The following is a 16,991-nucleotide window of genomic DNA, read 5'->3' on the forward strand; positions in this document are numbered from 1 at the left end:
TACTCGCGGTAAGGCAACACAGATGACGTTCACCCACGCAATCACATCTCCTGGCGAGACGGCAATGTCCACAGTCAGGGGTCCACTCCGTGCACAGCGCCATGCCCCACACAGTGCACAATGTGCAGACGCTAGGCCTCACTGCACTGGGTGCTGCAATGCAAGCTCACGTTTGTGACGGCCTCTCCCCCGCCCCCCTTAGTGCATGAAGCAGTGAAGAATGCGAGCGCACAGACAGCGGCCGCTGAGTCGCACAGGATGGTTTCTTTGGCTCTGGATACATTTTCGAGGTTGCCAAGATACCTAAATGTGCAAGTTATAAAAATAAGAATAACGTACGGCCCGTGTGTCAATCCACTGCTGTATGAAAGTCTCCCGACACCGTGTCCGTCATGACAGCCGTGTGACCAGTGCAGGCAGATGAAGGAGGTTTTGGGCAGTGCCCAAGACCGGTTCAGATAACATTCACCACTGATGTGAGCAGCGATAGCGAATTGAACTCAGATATGATGGGAACACGGTGCACCATTTTACTCCCCACATCCCTTTATAGTAATAAAGTAAATCTTCTCTTCAATCAAAATTGATGTAATTGTTTATTTTTCCTCTGGTTGTCATCAGTCTGTCTTGGGGCACCGTGGTGGTGAGATGTTAACTACCTCACCCGGTATGCAGGAGTTCGTGGGTTCGATCCCGAACATGACGCCTGCTGTATATTTGGAGTTTGCATCTTCTCCCAGTGGTGGCGTGGGTTTTTCCACGGGTCCCCCACGTTTTTCCCTCCACACTTAAAACATGCGCTTAGAATATTTGGCTGCTATACATTTCCACACGATTAGCCACTTCGTTGAGCTATAAAATCTGGCCAGGTCAGCTCAGTGGGCATTACCTGGTTAAATAACAAAAAAATTGTTTCGTTTAGTACTTGCTTCTTAGGCACAGCTGACTAGCATGATGTGACGCTGCAGTGATTGTGCAGCTCAATTTCATCATCAGCTGGCTACAACGCAGGAGGGTGGGCTTTACTCCCAACATCCTCAACACACAGTGCACAGCACAGATCCTGAGAACTAAGGATCAAAAAGCCCCATTGTCTCTTCTGCAGAGACACTGCCAAGCTACCGGTCTGCCTGTCTGCCTGCAGTGATATTTAAGCGCCAATGTGTACACTCTCAAAAATGCAGGTTGGCTTATGTGCCAGCGGTAAGGTGGGCAGAGCAATGGGACTCTGTCCAAGTGCGTTTTCTGACCTGAACAAAGGGAAAGGACTAAAATCAGTTTCCTCTTGCATTCACAATCGGTGTTTGTGAACAAACGAATGGACGAAGGTGCAAATCTCCAGAAACGGAAGAAAGCGGCGAGTCATTGCGGAAGGTTACAGGCTGGTTGGTCTCAACCGGATCCCCCGTCTGGATCCGTCAGGTTTTCTGGCTTCTCCGTGACCGAAGAACAGACGTGAATGTCATCAGCCGATGTAGCAATCTGACAAAATCTCCTACTGTAGCTCACACTCACTGCATCTCGACCTTTTGCGGCCGCTTTCCTCCAACTGTATCACAATTGGCTTTAATGCTGCACGCTTTTTTTCAGGAGAGGGGGCACGCATTGATTAAAGCTCACAATACGTGAATTAAATCGCATGTGTCAGAATTGACGTTTTTTCGATTCGTGTGCGTTCCACGTAATGGGTTCACAAAACCCCTGCAGCCACCAGTGGCCGCCAAATGATCATAATTCCAAGAAAGGATGAATTCTCAAAAGGAATCGTGGAACCTAAATTGCTACAATTTATCGAGTCCCCAGAGAGGGAGGCGATTCGTTAAACCTCTGGTGTCGATTCAGGGTTGATAAATTCTCAAAACCCAGCACGATCCTTTTAAACTAACATTTTTCCATTCCCCTTACATCTACGCAAAAAAATTGAAATACGCTCTGATAAAAGTAATATGCCCTTGGTAAATCAAATAAATCCAGGGGAAAAAAAAACATAAGCCCATAACTGCTACTCCACACAAAAATTAAAGCAGACGCACTAATAAAATAATTAGCAAAAGGCTTTAAGTCCACAAATTTAATTGGTAATCACACTCACCCGACACCCACACTCCCCAAAACAGCTGTGCACTCACATGCGGTGAAAGAAGGCAGCCATGAAGGCTTGCTTGTAACGTTTCTCCCACTATTACTAAGAATTCCTGAAGGATTACGATAGTTTGGCTTAACAAAAATAACCATGAGGATTTCTCCTGAATCAAAACATTCTAAATGTGGCTTACATTGCCCTGCACAGTAATGACCGGTTGTGAATGCATTTCATACTCACTGTTTGATTGTAAACGCAATGCAAAATGAATTGTTCTTAACAAGACAGTATTCCTCTTACAATGTAAGAGGTGTTTTTACATGGAGAATTTAAAGAGCGATTTCTTTGCAACGCTATCAGAAGTGTAGATCTGACTTCGTGGGGATGGGGGGGGGGCATCTTCCAAATATCAGGCCTAAGTGTACACAGAATAACATTACTGCCACTTGGTGTGAAATTTATGGATAGGCCTTGTAGTTTGACAGCCTATAAAAACGCAGATTATACAAACATAGCTATATGTGACTGGTGACAGTAGTATTTCTCTGTGGGAGGAATAGGAAATCAGTCGGCTGGCGCGGTGAGCATAATGGGGACACGTAATGCACCTCCGATTAACTCGGTTGGCTGCGTACGGTGTTGAAGAAGTTCAACATACATCCGTACACGTGGAGCCATGCAGATCAGAAACATGCTCGAACCCAAACTAATTTTGGAAACTTTGATTCGCTGCTCAATCCGAATTAAACTAGTCTCAATGAGACACATTTGTATATGTGTATGTATGTTGAATGTCTTTCGCACCGTACACAGCCAACCATGCTAATCGGAAGTGGTAAGGCATTCATTTAACGGAGGGAGCACGTTTCTTCAGATAAAGGCAACCGAACTTCTGTTAGGTTTTAGATTGTCCATAACCTCTAATTCTCCGAGAAATGTCAACAGAAACGTAGCCAAGGAGTCCGTTCCGTGCGTAAAGGAAGCAGAAGCGCTCACGATTAGACTATCTGCTACCCGGTGGAACATTTCCCACTTAATAATTACAAAATATAAAACACTTACATTTTTTTGGATGATACTGCGTCGGCAGTGGTGCACAAGCACAGATAACGGGGAAAAAAAAACTCAACGCAGCCGTCAATAACGCCGTAGAGCCTTAAAAGGATAAAACTATGCGGGACACAACTATCTGTCGCTTCTTCTGTGAAATCGGCGGGCTGCCATGGTTATTACCGCGGGGTGTTTATCATAAAACATGCCCCGTCGGCTTCACAGTGGAAGTCAACGGTCCCCTGACATCGTTCCAACCGAGGAGGCCATCGTGCGCGCTGGTGTCGTGGTCCAGAATTTTCGACAACAACAAAAAAAATCTAAATAATTACACCGCAAATTGCTGAACTGGGATCACACGCGGCAACATCGCTCCCTGGTGCCAAAACCACCGCAGCCCGTGTCTGCGAATCATCGAGCCCGTCACGAGAGCCTCGCGCTCCGAGAATGGCGAAAATGCCGAATGTGATCAATTATTAAATGTAACTTAATTCTCGTCTCTTGTCTACAGCCCTCGCACTTCACGTCTCTCTTAGTCTGCATCTATCTCCTCTCATCGCAGTAACTCTGCATCCTCCCCCAGATCTCTCGCATCGTTACTACACCCCCCTATCTCTAGTTTACATCTCTAATCTCATCTCACTACATCTCTCATCCACATCTCTCTTCATATCCTATCAAAGACTTATTCGGCTTAGAATTCGGATCCGCCCGATACCTAATTGAGGTATTCAGCGTTCAGCAGAAGTGCTATTCAGTGCACCCATGATTGTATTTAATTATATTATTCCTTTACAAACATGCATACAAAGCATAAACCTACTATGTAGGTTCATAATAAAGGTTTTTGGGTGAGATCGCGTTATTTATAAATGTATCGCAACCCTCCACCACCCGACACGGCCAATTGGTCGCAAAAGCCTACGTGTTAAACCTACGGCGGTGTTGTACAGACCTCGGATATGTTTTTGGGCTGTACACCTCGTGGTGTTTGGCTCGATTTCTGACGGTTTCAATCTGACGTTTACGACCCAATAAACGTCCAACTGAAAACGGACTTCACGTCCACATCACTCTATTTTGGGAAATATTGAAAAGGCCCGAGTTCACCCACGCTCTTCCACTCCTCCGCATAATAGCACTAAGTTCAGGAAGCCTACATGCCAATGTCGAGGTCGGCTGGCCACGACGGGCGGGCTTCAGGAGAGAGTTCGTGTGGTCTTTCTGTTCCTCCTCCTCCTCCGTTGAAGGAGCGCAGAGACCAGAGTGGGTTTACCACACACGGGTCCATAGTTTGGGTTGCATGGCCACCATCGCACTGCAGTGGCTGGTCTCTAACTTTATATTTATGAAGGAAGCGGCTCACACTGACTGTGGGAGACTGTGGGCGAGTGTGACCCCCCCCCCGCCCCCTTCAGAATAGCAGGGAAACAGCGTGTCAACAGGAATGACAAACAATGGAAAAGCACAGAGGATAAGGCTGTTGTGTGCACGGGGTCTGTATACATAGACGGAGGGGGGGGGGGTGTCGCCGGTGGGCGGTGGGGAGGCTGCAGAGTGCGACCGCTTTTACAAGGCAATGTGACATTCAAAAAAGCAAGATAGGATTTTCTAAGGCTTTCAAACTTGGGAATAATTCGTTAAGTGGCTGTTCACAATGTCACCGTGGAAGAAGATAGAATTTACTTACTTAAGGTCCAAAAGCGTGAGAGTGGCATATGCCCCCAAAGAGAATACCTACCCGAACACCCGGCGAGCCTGTAACATGCACATTATACATGCACGGGCAGCATGGAAGTTCAGTGGAGGGAGCGATGCAGACATCGCGGATCCGACCACCACTCGGCCATCAGGGAGCTCCCTGCCCCCCCCCCCCCACCCTGCAAGCAGGGGGCTGCCTCACGTCGTATCCGCTCTGACCACGGAAGGTACAACCTCCTTCTCCACAAATAGAAAATAAAAGTCCTCCGAATACAACTGCGACAAACAGTGGAGCACATCGTGAGCTCATGTCCACCGCGAGTCGAAGGGGCTCTGTGCGAGTTTATAGGTCCATGGGTCTCCGTGCGAGTGTGTGGGTGTCCGTGGGTGTCCGTGCGAGTCCGTGGGTCTCCGTGCGAGTCCGTGGGTGTCCGTGCGAGTCCGTGGGTCTCCGTGCGAGTCCGTGGGTGTCCGTGCGAGTCCGTGGGTGTCCGTGCGAGTCCGTGGGTATCCGTGCGAGTCCATGGGTCTGTGTGAAATTGTGTCCACTGAGAGCACTCCCCGAGGAAACGCGTACGATTCACTCGCTGTTCCCGGAACCCAGCGCTGGATTCACAACCCAGACATCGCTGAGCACTGGCTGCTCAATTCTAAGTGCGTACGACGGAAGACGTACGCGTTTGGAGACGCTGCTGCTCAACACATCCGCTGCTTGAACAGACACCTACCAATCACGTGACTGAGCAAATTTTATCTTTTTTCATATCTAGAATGGTAGGCAATTTTTGTTCCTTTTTTTTTAAACCCGAAACATTATCAGCCCCCGCTATAAACGGATGTATTTCTGCTCCCAAGCTGTAATCATAAACCCAATTATGAGGCAACAACATCCAGTCCTACGTGCAATGCATAGTATTACGCGGCCGACACCGAATCCGCCAGTCAATGGACGAGACCCTTGATGTAAACCGATTTAAAAACAACCCCCAGGGCAGAAAACCAGATCCCGGTTTTCAAGTTAACCGAAGCACTGATGGGGTGGTGGTCTTTGTGTGCTACGTGACGGCAAGCGTGATCCCACGTTCACGTTCCTGCCGACCGATTCCAGGGTGAAACAACCCGTGGAGTTGTTTTATTTATTTAGTTTTTCCTCATTGTATACATCCAGGAACTGTTTTTATCTGCCAACATGTGAAACTACGTCCGAGTTAACGTACCTCCTACATTCTGTCCTTCTGTTATTGTATCTACCTTCCCCCCCCACCCCCACCATCATTGTTCTAACGCTATTGTTGTTTCTGTGCATTTCTATAAACCCCTCTGAGATGGGTGCGGTTTCATCCCCGGCACTAAGGGAATGCAAATCGTGATAACAATAGAGATGGCTTCGAGGGGGAGGGGGGGGTTGTCATTTTTAAATTCAAACTAAATTTCATGGATACATGTCAAATGTTTTACTATTAATCGATATAATTTTAAATTGTGTATTTATTTACTTTTGCTGCTGTAGTATATTAGCAAGCAGGATTTTATCCGAAAACTTGTCATGCCTTATTTTGAGTTGCAACTGGAATCCATGCTCATCTGTATTGGTATAGCGTTCACGTCTTTTCCGATGCATCTTAGCAGTAAGCCTTGGTCTGTCATAAGCAGTGCAATAAGAACGGCAATAAAATTGGTCTCCTTTGCGATCGCCACTGTTGATCTTGAACCATGAGTGAAATATCCGTTTTCCTAGGAACGTGGGCCGCTAGTCTATCCGTAAGAAAAGCACCGTTGGCTTTCCAAGTGTGTATGTTTAACTTCTTTCACACTGTACGTACCCAACCATGCTAATCGGAGGTGCGGGGGTCAGGACAACAAACTAAACACAAATGGGAGCGATGTAAGTAGTACACATTTTACAGACCTCTGAGTGATGGTGGTGATGATGATGATGATGAGTCGACCTCAATTGGTACTTAAACTCACGATCGCAAATGATGGAAGCCTCGATTCTCTACCGGCTGAGTTGTGTCCTCGCCGCCGTGATATCAAACGCAGAGCAAACGGCCTGCACCTGCACACCCGACCGTACATTGTTTCCATCCGCGTTAAGAGGTACATGCTCGCAGGCAAATGCTCAAGCCACGCAGCTGCCAGCATTCATGAGCAAAGGTTTTGACGAAAGGAATTCATTAGGCGGGGCAGTTACTTAGCTGGTCTACAATAATAAGGAAGGCGTGACATCACTGAAAATTCAGCTAAGACCTTGAGTGGAGGGCCAAGCAGAGAATTAACAATTTACGCACTGGAAGTGAGTCCCCCCCCCCACTCATCCATCCACCACGCACGTGCAAACCATCGACGCCAGTGACTAATGTGCTCAGACAGAACACCCACAGTATATCCCCGTCACGATTAGTGTTCATAAAGACCTGCCCTTCTCGCAGACGGGAGAGCAAGCAAAAGACACCACACGGCTCCTGCAAGATCCCAACGGCCCGGTTCTCAAGCATATGCCGGCACAAGAAGAATGGCACCGTGCAGAAAAAAAACACACTTCCATGGCAATTCCCCTGCGCATGATGACGGCCGACCCGTGGGTAGGGCTCCACCGAACGCCCTTATCTCCCACCAGGGCTGGCAGGCTGCCCCTAGACATCACCTCCCAATATTAAATATTAACAAGGCTCGCCGACAGACGAAAGGTCCATCTGTCATCGCCCGTCCGTGCAGAAGCGGCAGCGGCGGTGGCACTGGGGACGGCGGACGGTCGCGCGGAGAACCGACGGTCCCGGAAGCCAAAACCCCACGCAGGTTGCGTAACCACGCGTACACCTGCAGGACAGGGTCTCCCCGCTGCCGCTCGCTCGCCCACTCACTCGCCGCTCCCACAATGCATTGATTTGGCGAGTGGTCACATTCCACGGCCAGGCATGCAGTCCCTGTGCGAGTTAAAGGGCCACACAAAAGCATTCCTGCGAACTTGAGGACGTCATGCGATTGTAAACAGAGAATAGCCGGTTTGAGAAAAACACTGCTTTGAGATTCTACGGATATGGAGGTGTGTACAATATTGAGCTTCAAAGTATGAATGCTGGGCATTAAACGTATGCGGTTTAGGCACGCATACAGTACAGCATACGTAGTGAAACTATTTTAGTTTAAAAAAAAAGGAAAATAAACAATCGTGGTAAATTTTTCTTTAAAACTTTTGTGACTGCAGGAATTCATATTCTTCGTTCTTTCGGTAAAGTCACGTAGATAGAAAAAAAAAAGTTTAAAACAAAAGCATAAAACCACGACGTTTCGATCGCAACACAAGCGGTCTTCATCTACGTACTTTACCGAAAGAACCAAGAATATGAATCGTGGTAAAACTAAAAATACGTTTGGTTGAAAAATAGCAGTCAACATTTTTACAGACAGGCATCGGCATTCAGTGGTTGAGGTTTCTCGGCCACAGCAAACCTCTTTTATGCTGCATTTAACGCACACTCCCAAATGTACTGCACCCGTAAAGAGACAGCACACTACATGGTAAGAAGCTGGGCTCGTCCAGTGGATATGCCTGCTCTTGTCAAATCAATGTGGAATTTCCACCACTGCCTTAGGACCGTCAATAGAGATGAGCATGAAGTCACATTGGCTCGGAGAGAGAGAGACCTTGCCTGAGAATTTCAGTTTTGCAGTTGCGAGATGGTAACTACTTCACCTGGTATACCGGAACTTGTAGGATCGATCCCGATCCCGACCCTGACGCCTGTATACTTTGGAGTTTGCATGTTCTCCCCGTGGTCGTGTGGATATTTGGCCGGGTCCTCCGGTTTTCCCCTCCACATTTAGAAACATGCGTTTAAAGTATTTGGCTGCTATACATTTCCACATGGTAAGCCACTTTGTTGAGCTATCATTTGTGACCAGGTCGATTCTGAAAAAGAGCTATATAGCTCAGTGGGCTTTACCTGGTAGAATAAAAAAAGAGTTTAGTTTAAAAGTAGAATTTACGTAATTTTATGCATTTTAAAGCGGTGGTTAATATTTCCATAGCGCGCGTGGTCTCAAATAGGTCACAATTCCCTTGACCCATCGCTTATCTGGTTTGAGTGAGATATTGGACTAAAGCACCGATGCCAGAGGGGAGAAAGGGACGTGGACATACTGTAAATCTTACATCAGCCCCAGTCATTGTTGAAGGGCAAATGGGGTTCTGTAAGACTGGGGAGACATTTCTCATAACAGCCTACTGTAGTTTATATAAGGGTTTCTGAGTACTGATCTAAAGTACAGTATTTCCTCGTTATTGGCGAGAGATACGTTCAGACATGCTCGTGAATAGCAAACTTCGCAGATAATATTGGCCTATGAAAATTATCTTAAATACATAATAAACTATTAAATGCGTGAAAATGTTAATGTTTTACTTTCATCGCTTTCTCGCATCACTTTCTCTCTCATCACTATATACTACATTTACTTTAAATGTACTTTTAAAAACATTATATTCCAGTGACGCTCTAAGGTAGAACATTTATATATATAAAAAATAATAATGTTAAAGGCAACTCACAGCAATATTGGCACACTGATGAGCACAATAAGAATGCATGTGCGAGGACATTTCACAGCTCGATCGGCAATACCGCCAGGAAAATAATGTGTCGTATCCAAAAATGTCATGCATCACAAGGACAAACACATTATTAAACAAACTGCGCAAAACGGATTTTTCTCAATTGATAGAACTCTATCAGTCTACCACAGCCATTCTACAAGCACTCAACTGCTCGCCATCTTCGGGGGAAAAAATTAACCCCAGCTCACAGCTATAAATACTCCGTGTCAAGATGTTGCACTGGTGGAGAATGTTTTCCATTAATTAAGCGGCCAGAATAGCAAACAGCAGCCGTGGGCCCTGACGCCCGTTTTGCACCCTCTGCCCACCCACAGGAGTGCGACCGCTCCTCCTCCTTCTCATTGTCGCACGTGGAAGACCATGCAGACATCATTACAGAAGGCACGGCCAGTAACCTCATGGCCTCGCTGCAAACGTTGAGAAATATCATCCGTTACAACTTATCGACTGTTGGAGAAAGTGTTGTCAGTGAGCACATATTAAGGCTGGCATGTTATATGATAAGGTGGTGTGGGCTCAGGCACCATTGCTAATGTTAAGTATTCATTTTAGGTTGACTTGATCTAGGAGAGGCCAAGCCAGGTTTAAATGTTCACCGATGTTCACAAAACACATCTCGACCCCTGGTCAGCAGGACCACAGTGCTATGCAAGAACACAAACACGACCACTCCTCGAATTACACACACACTATTTACTCTGTAGCTTAGAGGGTACAGTCACCTGCAATGCACATATCGTTCATTGGGTTTTCAGAGCAATACGGTTTGCATACAAAACTGTAAAGTAAATAACAATACTCACACGCGTTAAAATCATTGTCCATTTTCATATTGTGCGACGCCCCCATTGACAAGACTCACCAGACTAGCTAATCCATTTATTCACCGGAACAACGACCATAGCACTGTGTACATTAGAGGGCACAGATGAACACTGGTCCCATAACACCCATTCATTAGGCGAACGCCAAGGTCACGGTGTCACTAATGGCTACCACGTGTCATATAGGGCAGTGACCGGGCACCAGAATCATCAACAAGCAACGGAAGAGGAGGGCCACCCTACTTGCCACTATCGGCTACAGAAATCTAACAGAGCCAAACTCCCTGTCCATCCATCGGTGGCTGCCCGGCTCTGTGTGTGCACGGGACTCAGAGCGGCGCCCACACTCCCCGTTGCCCCACCACCCACCGCCCGCACACCCCGCCATCGGCCCCAGCGCCCCTCGGGGACTACACCATCGCGGTCTTTGTGCTGCCGCTAGTTCCGTGGCCATTTCTTTTTCAGGGCCATAGTGGATCTCAATCCTCAACGACCAGCACAAGCTCCTTCCACCCAATCTGCTTTGACATCCCCTCTAGCATTGTGCAAGGCTAATTGCTGCAAATACACACCAACTGGTTGTTTCTCACCCAAATACGTAAACACTGCCATTCATTCCATAAATGTGTTTTCCTCACACTTACAACGGGAAAATATTTACAAATGTGTATAATTAATCCGCTGGGATGTTATAGATTTCCCTGTTGCCCATAGGATAGCATTGCTGTAAAACGTTTGATAAAGGGATTGACAGACCAGTGCCAGGAGGAAATATTTGCACAATAGGCCGACAGCCCAGCATCTGATGGGGTCTTAAAACAATAGACTAATAGAGCCGTATGTGATGAAGCCGTAACAGGCAGGCTGACAGGCTTACAGACTGCTCTCCTCCCCTCGGCAACTCTACTATAAAATAGTTGCAAGCAATTGCCTCGAGTTCTACACCATCTTCATGAGCAAAAAATATGAGCCAAGTGCTCCCACATCTGCCTCACTCCAGATAACTCTACCCAATTATCCACCGTCTATAAAACGATCTTTATATCGCTTTACTAATAGTGGCCATACACTGGAATGATGTAATAATCAGCACACTCTTTTCAGCTTGTACACTCTAGGTGGCTTAAGTATTGTTATATCCCACCATCACACTTCAGCGAAGGGCTCTGGTAAACAATGCATTGCCTTATAGTGTTCTTATATAAAGGGTGAGTGTCCTTAAATAAGGGGTGGGTGCTCTTGAGATAACTGTCATGCATCGGCCTGCCGCCCTGTTGGTGAATGATCCTACGCGTGCTGAGGCCTGGGTTGGGCCGCGTGCAAAGCAACACGTAAATGTGAGCGGTCTGCCGAACAAACACAGGGCCTGTGACGAACCAGCGAGGGGGAGGGGTAACCGAGAGCACAGGCCCCGTCGTCAAAGCACGGGATACGCTGCGGGGTGACGAGGTGTTAACTACCTCGCCTGGTATTCAGGAGCTCGTGGGTTTCGATTCTGATCCTGACGCATGCACATTTGAAGTTTGCATGTTCTCGCCGTGGTCGTGTGGATTTGTCTCCGGGTCCTCCAGGTTTTCCCTCCAAATTTATAAACATGCGTTTATAATATTTGGTTGCTGTAAATTTCCACGTAAGCCACTTCGCTGAGCTATCAGTTGTGACCAGGTCGCTTCTGAAAAAGAGCCATGTACCTCAGTGGGCCTTTCCTGGTATAAAAAAATCGTATAGTTTTAAGTTTCATGGTGAGCTCACATACAAACATTTCAACAAAATGGACCAAACCCAGGGCCACAGGTGTGGGCGTGTCCTTCATCTGTGCCCAACACTGTGACCTGGCCCACACCGTGACCTTACACTGTGGCCACACCTTGACAAAAACAAAAAATAAAGACAAAGATCTCCCATATACCCTTAACAGACTGTAGGGGCAAGTGCTGTTAGCGCGCACCTATGAAGGCCGGAACGGTACACGAGAGGGTGGGTGGCCAGCACCACGCCCGACCGCCTTTGTCTCCCCAGTGGCAATGTTTATACACTGCACCGGGTACTTATTTGAGGCTGAATCGACCTAGGGGAGGCCCAGGACTGGTTCAGATAATCGTCTCTGGTGTTGACCGTGAGGCGGCAATTGAACTCGGATTGCCGGGTCCATAGCGCAGCGCGCTAACCGCTACACTACCGCTCCCCTTCAGCTGCGCCCAACACTGTGACATGGCCCACACCATGACCTTACACTGTGGCCACACCTTGACATGACACACACACACACACACTGCCGCCCACACACCATGACATGACCTACAGCTGACCTCACACCTCGACAGAGCACACCCGAGTCGGCGGCACATGCAAAGAACAACAGCAAGCAGCGCAGAAAAACACGCGCAAGCTGTACGTGCCGGAGGCGCACGGGGTGGTTGGTTCGAAGAAAGCCCTCACGTTGGACAGGATATCACGGTTTCATTTTATAGAGAGAAAAAAAATCTGTCAACACAACCATGATGACCACCGCAGTCCATGTAAATGTAATGTGAATAACAGATATGAGGATTGGCGCAATATATTCAGTTTGACCAAGATGATGTTATATAATATATCCAATGTGTTGAAATAACAATGGTAATCCTAGAGCATTTATTCGAGCGTGGTTTTTAGTGCCTGCCTTTGCAAAGACGTCACTTGGCTAAATAGAAACCAATTTCCACTGCTAAATTTCCTGCATCTCCAGAGCAGCAAGAAGTCCTTCCCAACAACTCTGGACCGACAAACCACTGTCAGCAGTCACAATAATATGTGCGGGCCCACAATCCGCCAATAACATCTGGTATGATACGGGTAAACAATGCGAGCTATCAGCAGATTCTGTCAAGAGCCAGCTGTGTTGACTAGCCAGGGAATATAATCTAAATAGTTGCGGAAAAGGCAGTATAATATATGGTGTTTTGTGAAGGGGGGGGGGGGAAAACCCCATCGCGGTATCTGCAACAGTTACGCAGGACCAGTTCCCACGGCCATGCGGACCACGGGTTGGGAACCAATGCACTTGTGCCGGACTCGAACTCGACCACCCAAGGATGGCTGTAGTTGTGGGGCTCCATGAGCTTTGGACATTCCTTTGGACAGTGCAAAGTGTTTAAGACACCAACACTCAAGCTTTACAAACATCACACACACCACCACCGCTACAAAAAGCACCACGCTGCTGTAGACCAGTTGTCTATGGTAGACATGTGGCCGGGAATGCTGAAATCTCACAGCCTTGCGACTGCACCCCCCCTGGCCTGCACCTTCAACACCTCCCACCCTGCAGCTCCACCACCTCCTGTCCCCCATCTCCACCACCTCCCACCCTGCATCTCCACCACCTACTGTCCCCCATCTCCACCACCTCCCGCCCTGCATCTCCACCACCCCCTGCCCCCCATCTCCACCACCTCCCGCCCTGCATCTCCACCACCTCCTGCCCCCCATCTCCACCACCTCCCGCCCTGCATCTCCACCACCTCCTGCCCCCCATCTCCACCACCTCCCGCCCTGCATCTCCACCACCTACTGTCCCCCATCTCCACCACCTCCCACCCTGCATCTCCACCACCTCCTGTCCCCCATCTCCACCACCTCCCGCCCTGCATCTCCACCACCTACTGTCCCCCATCTCCACCACCTCCCGCCCTGCAGCTCCACCACCTCTTGCCCCCCATCTCCACCACCCCCTGCCCCGCTTCTTCACCACCTCCACGTGTGCGAGAGCGAGCGCGGCCCTGCGCGTGTCCGAGCTGCCATGCGTGTCCCCGTGGGTCAGTGCCTCCACGCGTCACATCACCATTCGTCTTCTCTCCGTCCCGGTGTCTACATATTCTACTTCGCGTGCTCGTGGGAAGTCTCGGTGTCCATGTCCTCACGTCTTAATGTCCCTGTGTCTCTATTTCCCATGCCCCACCCCGTCTTCATGTATTCGTGTCACTATGTAACATGCCACCCTCCGTGCCTCCAGATATCTATATGTCCATGTCTGTTTCTCTATATCCTCGCGTTTCTGCGTCTCTGTGCTCACATCCGTGAAAATTATTGGATATCCGTGAAAATTTCGCTTTATAGCTCATCGGATTCCTCCATATAAATATTCTGATTCCCTCCTATCTCCCAAGTTTGTGCGCGCCTTTGGACATTGTCTCCAAGCGGATATCTTCCCATATGCCCTTATCATCATAATGTGTAAACATTGCCACTCGGGAGACAAAGGCGGCCGGGCGTGGTGCTGATCACCTACCCCCTCGTGTGCCGTGCTGGCCATCATAGGTGCCCACTAACAGCACCTGTCCCAATAATCTGTTAGACTATATGGGGGACCTTTGTTTTTGTTTTGTAGCATCATAACCCTGTGCCTCTTTCTCCTAAGCGTGTGTCCTCATCAGAGGCCAGTATCCGCATGTACCCATATCCCCGTGTCGTTCAAGTCCCCGTCGTGTCCATGTCTTCATGTCCTCTGAATAAATACACCCAAATCTCCATGTCCCTGGTCCCCTTTGTCGCTGTATCCTCACGGACCCGTGTCTTTGTCCCCGTGTCCCCATCACCTTCCGCGTGTCCCCTTCATGCTCCCCGTATCCTCATCACCCTCCCCGTGTCCCCTTCATGCTCCCCGTGTTTGCATCTCACCGTGCCCGTGTCCCCATCACCCTGTGTCTCCATCACCCTCCCCATGTCTCCATCACCGTCCTGGTGGCTCAAACACAGACCCCCGTATCCCCATCTCACTCTCCCCGTGTCTCCATCACCCCGTGTCCCCATCACCCTCCCCGTGTCTCCATCACCCTCCCCGTGTCTCCATCACCCTCCCCGTGTCTCCATCACCCTCCCCGTGTCTCCATCACCCTGTGTCTCCATCACCCTCCCCGTGTCTCCATCACCCGTGTCTCCATCACCCTCCCCGTGTCTCCATCTCACTCTCCCCGTATCTCCATCACCCCGTGTCCCCATCACCCTCCCCGTGTCCCCATCACTCTCGCCGTGTCTCCATCACCCTCCCCGTGTCTCCATCACCCCGTGTCTCCATCACCCTCCCCGTATCTCGATCACCCTGTGTCCCCATCACCCTCCCCGTGTCTCCATCACCCTCCCCGTGTCTCCATCACCCTCCCCGTATCTCCATCACCCCGTGTCTCCATCACCCCGTGTCTCCATCACCCTCCCCGTACCCCTCCCCCACCCCCCATCGCCGCTCACCTGAGTTTTCCTCTCGGCCGGGCTCCTCATGAGCGCCTCTCGAAACTCCTGGTCCACGTAGGAGCTCATGGTCGCGCTCTCGGTCCACTTGGACGCGGCGCAACTCGACGGAGCAGCAGGAGGCGGCAACAGCAGCAGGAGCAGGAGGAGATGGCAGCAGGAGATGGCAGGAGCAGCAGCAGCAGCGGCAAGGATCCAGGAGGCGTCAGCCGTTCTGCCGTGAGCACCACCCCATAGCGGCCCCGGGACCCGCAGGGGGGCCCCACGCGAGCCCCGCGTGTCTACAGCAGCCGGGGAAAGCCCGCGGGGGTTCGAGTCCAGCCCGGGTTTCACACTCCTCGTCCTCGGCAACAAGTGACCGCCTCTCCCGATGTCCGGCTCCGCTCTGCGTTGTTGTCAACGGGGGACACGGGGGCCGCGTGCCGACTTCGGCAGGAGGGCGCTTGGTGATGGTGGTGGTGAAAGGCAGCAGTGGCTGCGATGATGATGGTGGTGGTGGTGATGTGAGGAGGCTATCTCTGTCTCTCTCTCTCTCGTGTAGCCCTCCTCCCCCCTCCTCCTCCTCCCCCCCTCCTCTCCTCCCGCTCCTCCTCCCTTGCTCCGATCCGCTTCACTCCTCCCCCACACCCGGCTCAGCCCCCCGCTCTGCTGTTACCACCCCCCCGCCCCCCACCACCACCACGACTCTCTGCGTCTCTCCCTTCACGCACACACGAAGCGGGGACGCGAGGTGCTCCTGCCTGCCCGGACACCCGAAACGTCGGGACCGCGACGGCCTCCGCTGCTCTATCCCCCCACTGACTGCCCACACCACCCACACTGACTGCCCACACCACCCCCACTGACTGCCCACACCACCCCCACTGACTGCCCACACACCACCCCCACTGACTGCCCACACCACCCCCACTGACTGCCCACACCACCCCCACTGACTGCCCACACCACCCCCACTGACTGCCCACACCACCCCCACTGACTTGCCCACACCACCCACACTGACTGCCCACACACCACCCCCACTGACTGCTCACACACCACCCACACTGACTTCCCACACCACCCCCACTGACTGCCCACACCACCCCCACTGACTTGCCCACACCACCCCCACTGACTGCCCACACCACCCCCACTGACTGCCCACACCACCCCCACTGACTGCCCACACCACCCCCACTGACTTGCCCACACCACCCCCACTGACTGCCCACACCACCCCCACTGACTGCCCACACCACCCCCACTGACTGCCCACACCACCCCCACTGACTGCCCACACACCACCCCCACTGACTGCCCACACCACCCCCACTGACTGCCCACACCACCCCCCGATGGCTCTCGCGGGGCTGCTCCCACACGGCCAGCAGTGATGGCTGTAACAGCACTGGTACTCGTAACAACAACAACAGCAGCAGCAGCAACAACGGTAGTGGCAGTAGTAGTTAGTAGCTGTAGTCGAAGCCGCAGTCGTGTTTGAAGAGGA

The 16,991-nt window shown here is 50.4% G+C and overlaps 1 protein-coding gene across 3 annotated transcripts in view; it reads right to left on the minus strand.

Moving 5' to 3' along the window:
• LOC116940216 (rap guanine nucleotide exchange factor 2-like) overlaps positions 1-16,059 on the minus strand; it is a 246,204-nt gene extending 230,145 nt beyond the window's left edge. For all 3 annotated transcript variants that reach the window (XM_076065639.1, XM_076065636.1, XM_076065634.1), the window contains exon 1: positions 15,503-16,059. In XM_076065639.1, coding sequence (XP_075921754.1) covers positions 15,503-15,571 — 69 coding nt within the window. In that variant the 5' untranslated portion in view covers positions 15,572-16,059. The remainder of the gene's footprint in view (positions 1-15,502) is intronic.
• Positions 16,060-16,991: the final 932 nt, after the last annotated feature.

The sequence above is a fragment of the Petromyzon marinus genome, chromosome 8, assembly GCF_048934315.1.
Source record: "Petromyzon marinus isolate PM22_M1 ecotype Great Lakes invasive population chromosome 8, UKy_Petmar_22M1.pri1.0, whole genome shotgun sequence".
Classification (NCBI taxonomy): domain Eukaryota; kingdom Metazoa; phylum Chordata; class Hyperoartia; order Petromyzontiformes; family Petromyzontidae; genus Petromyzon; species Petromyzon marinus.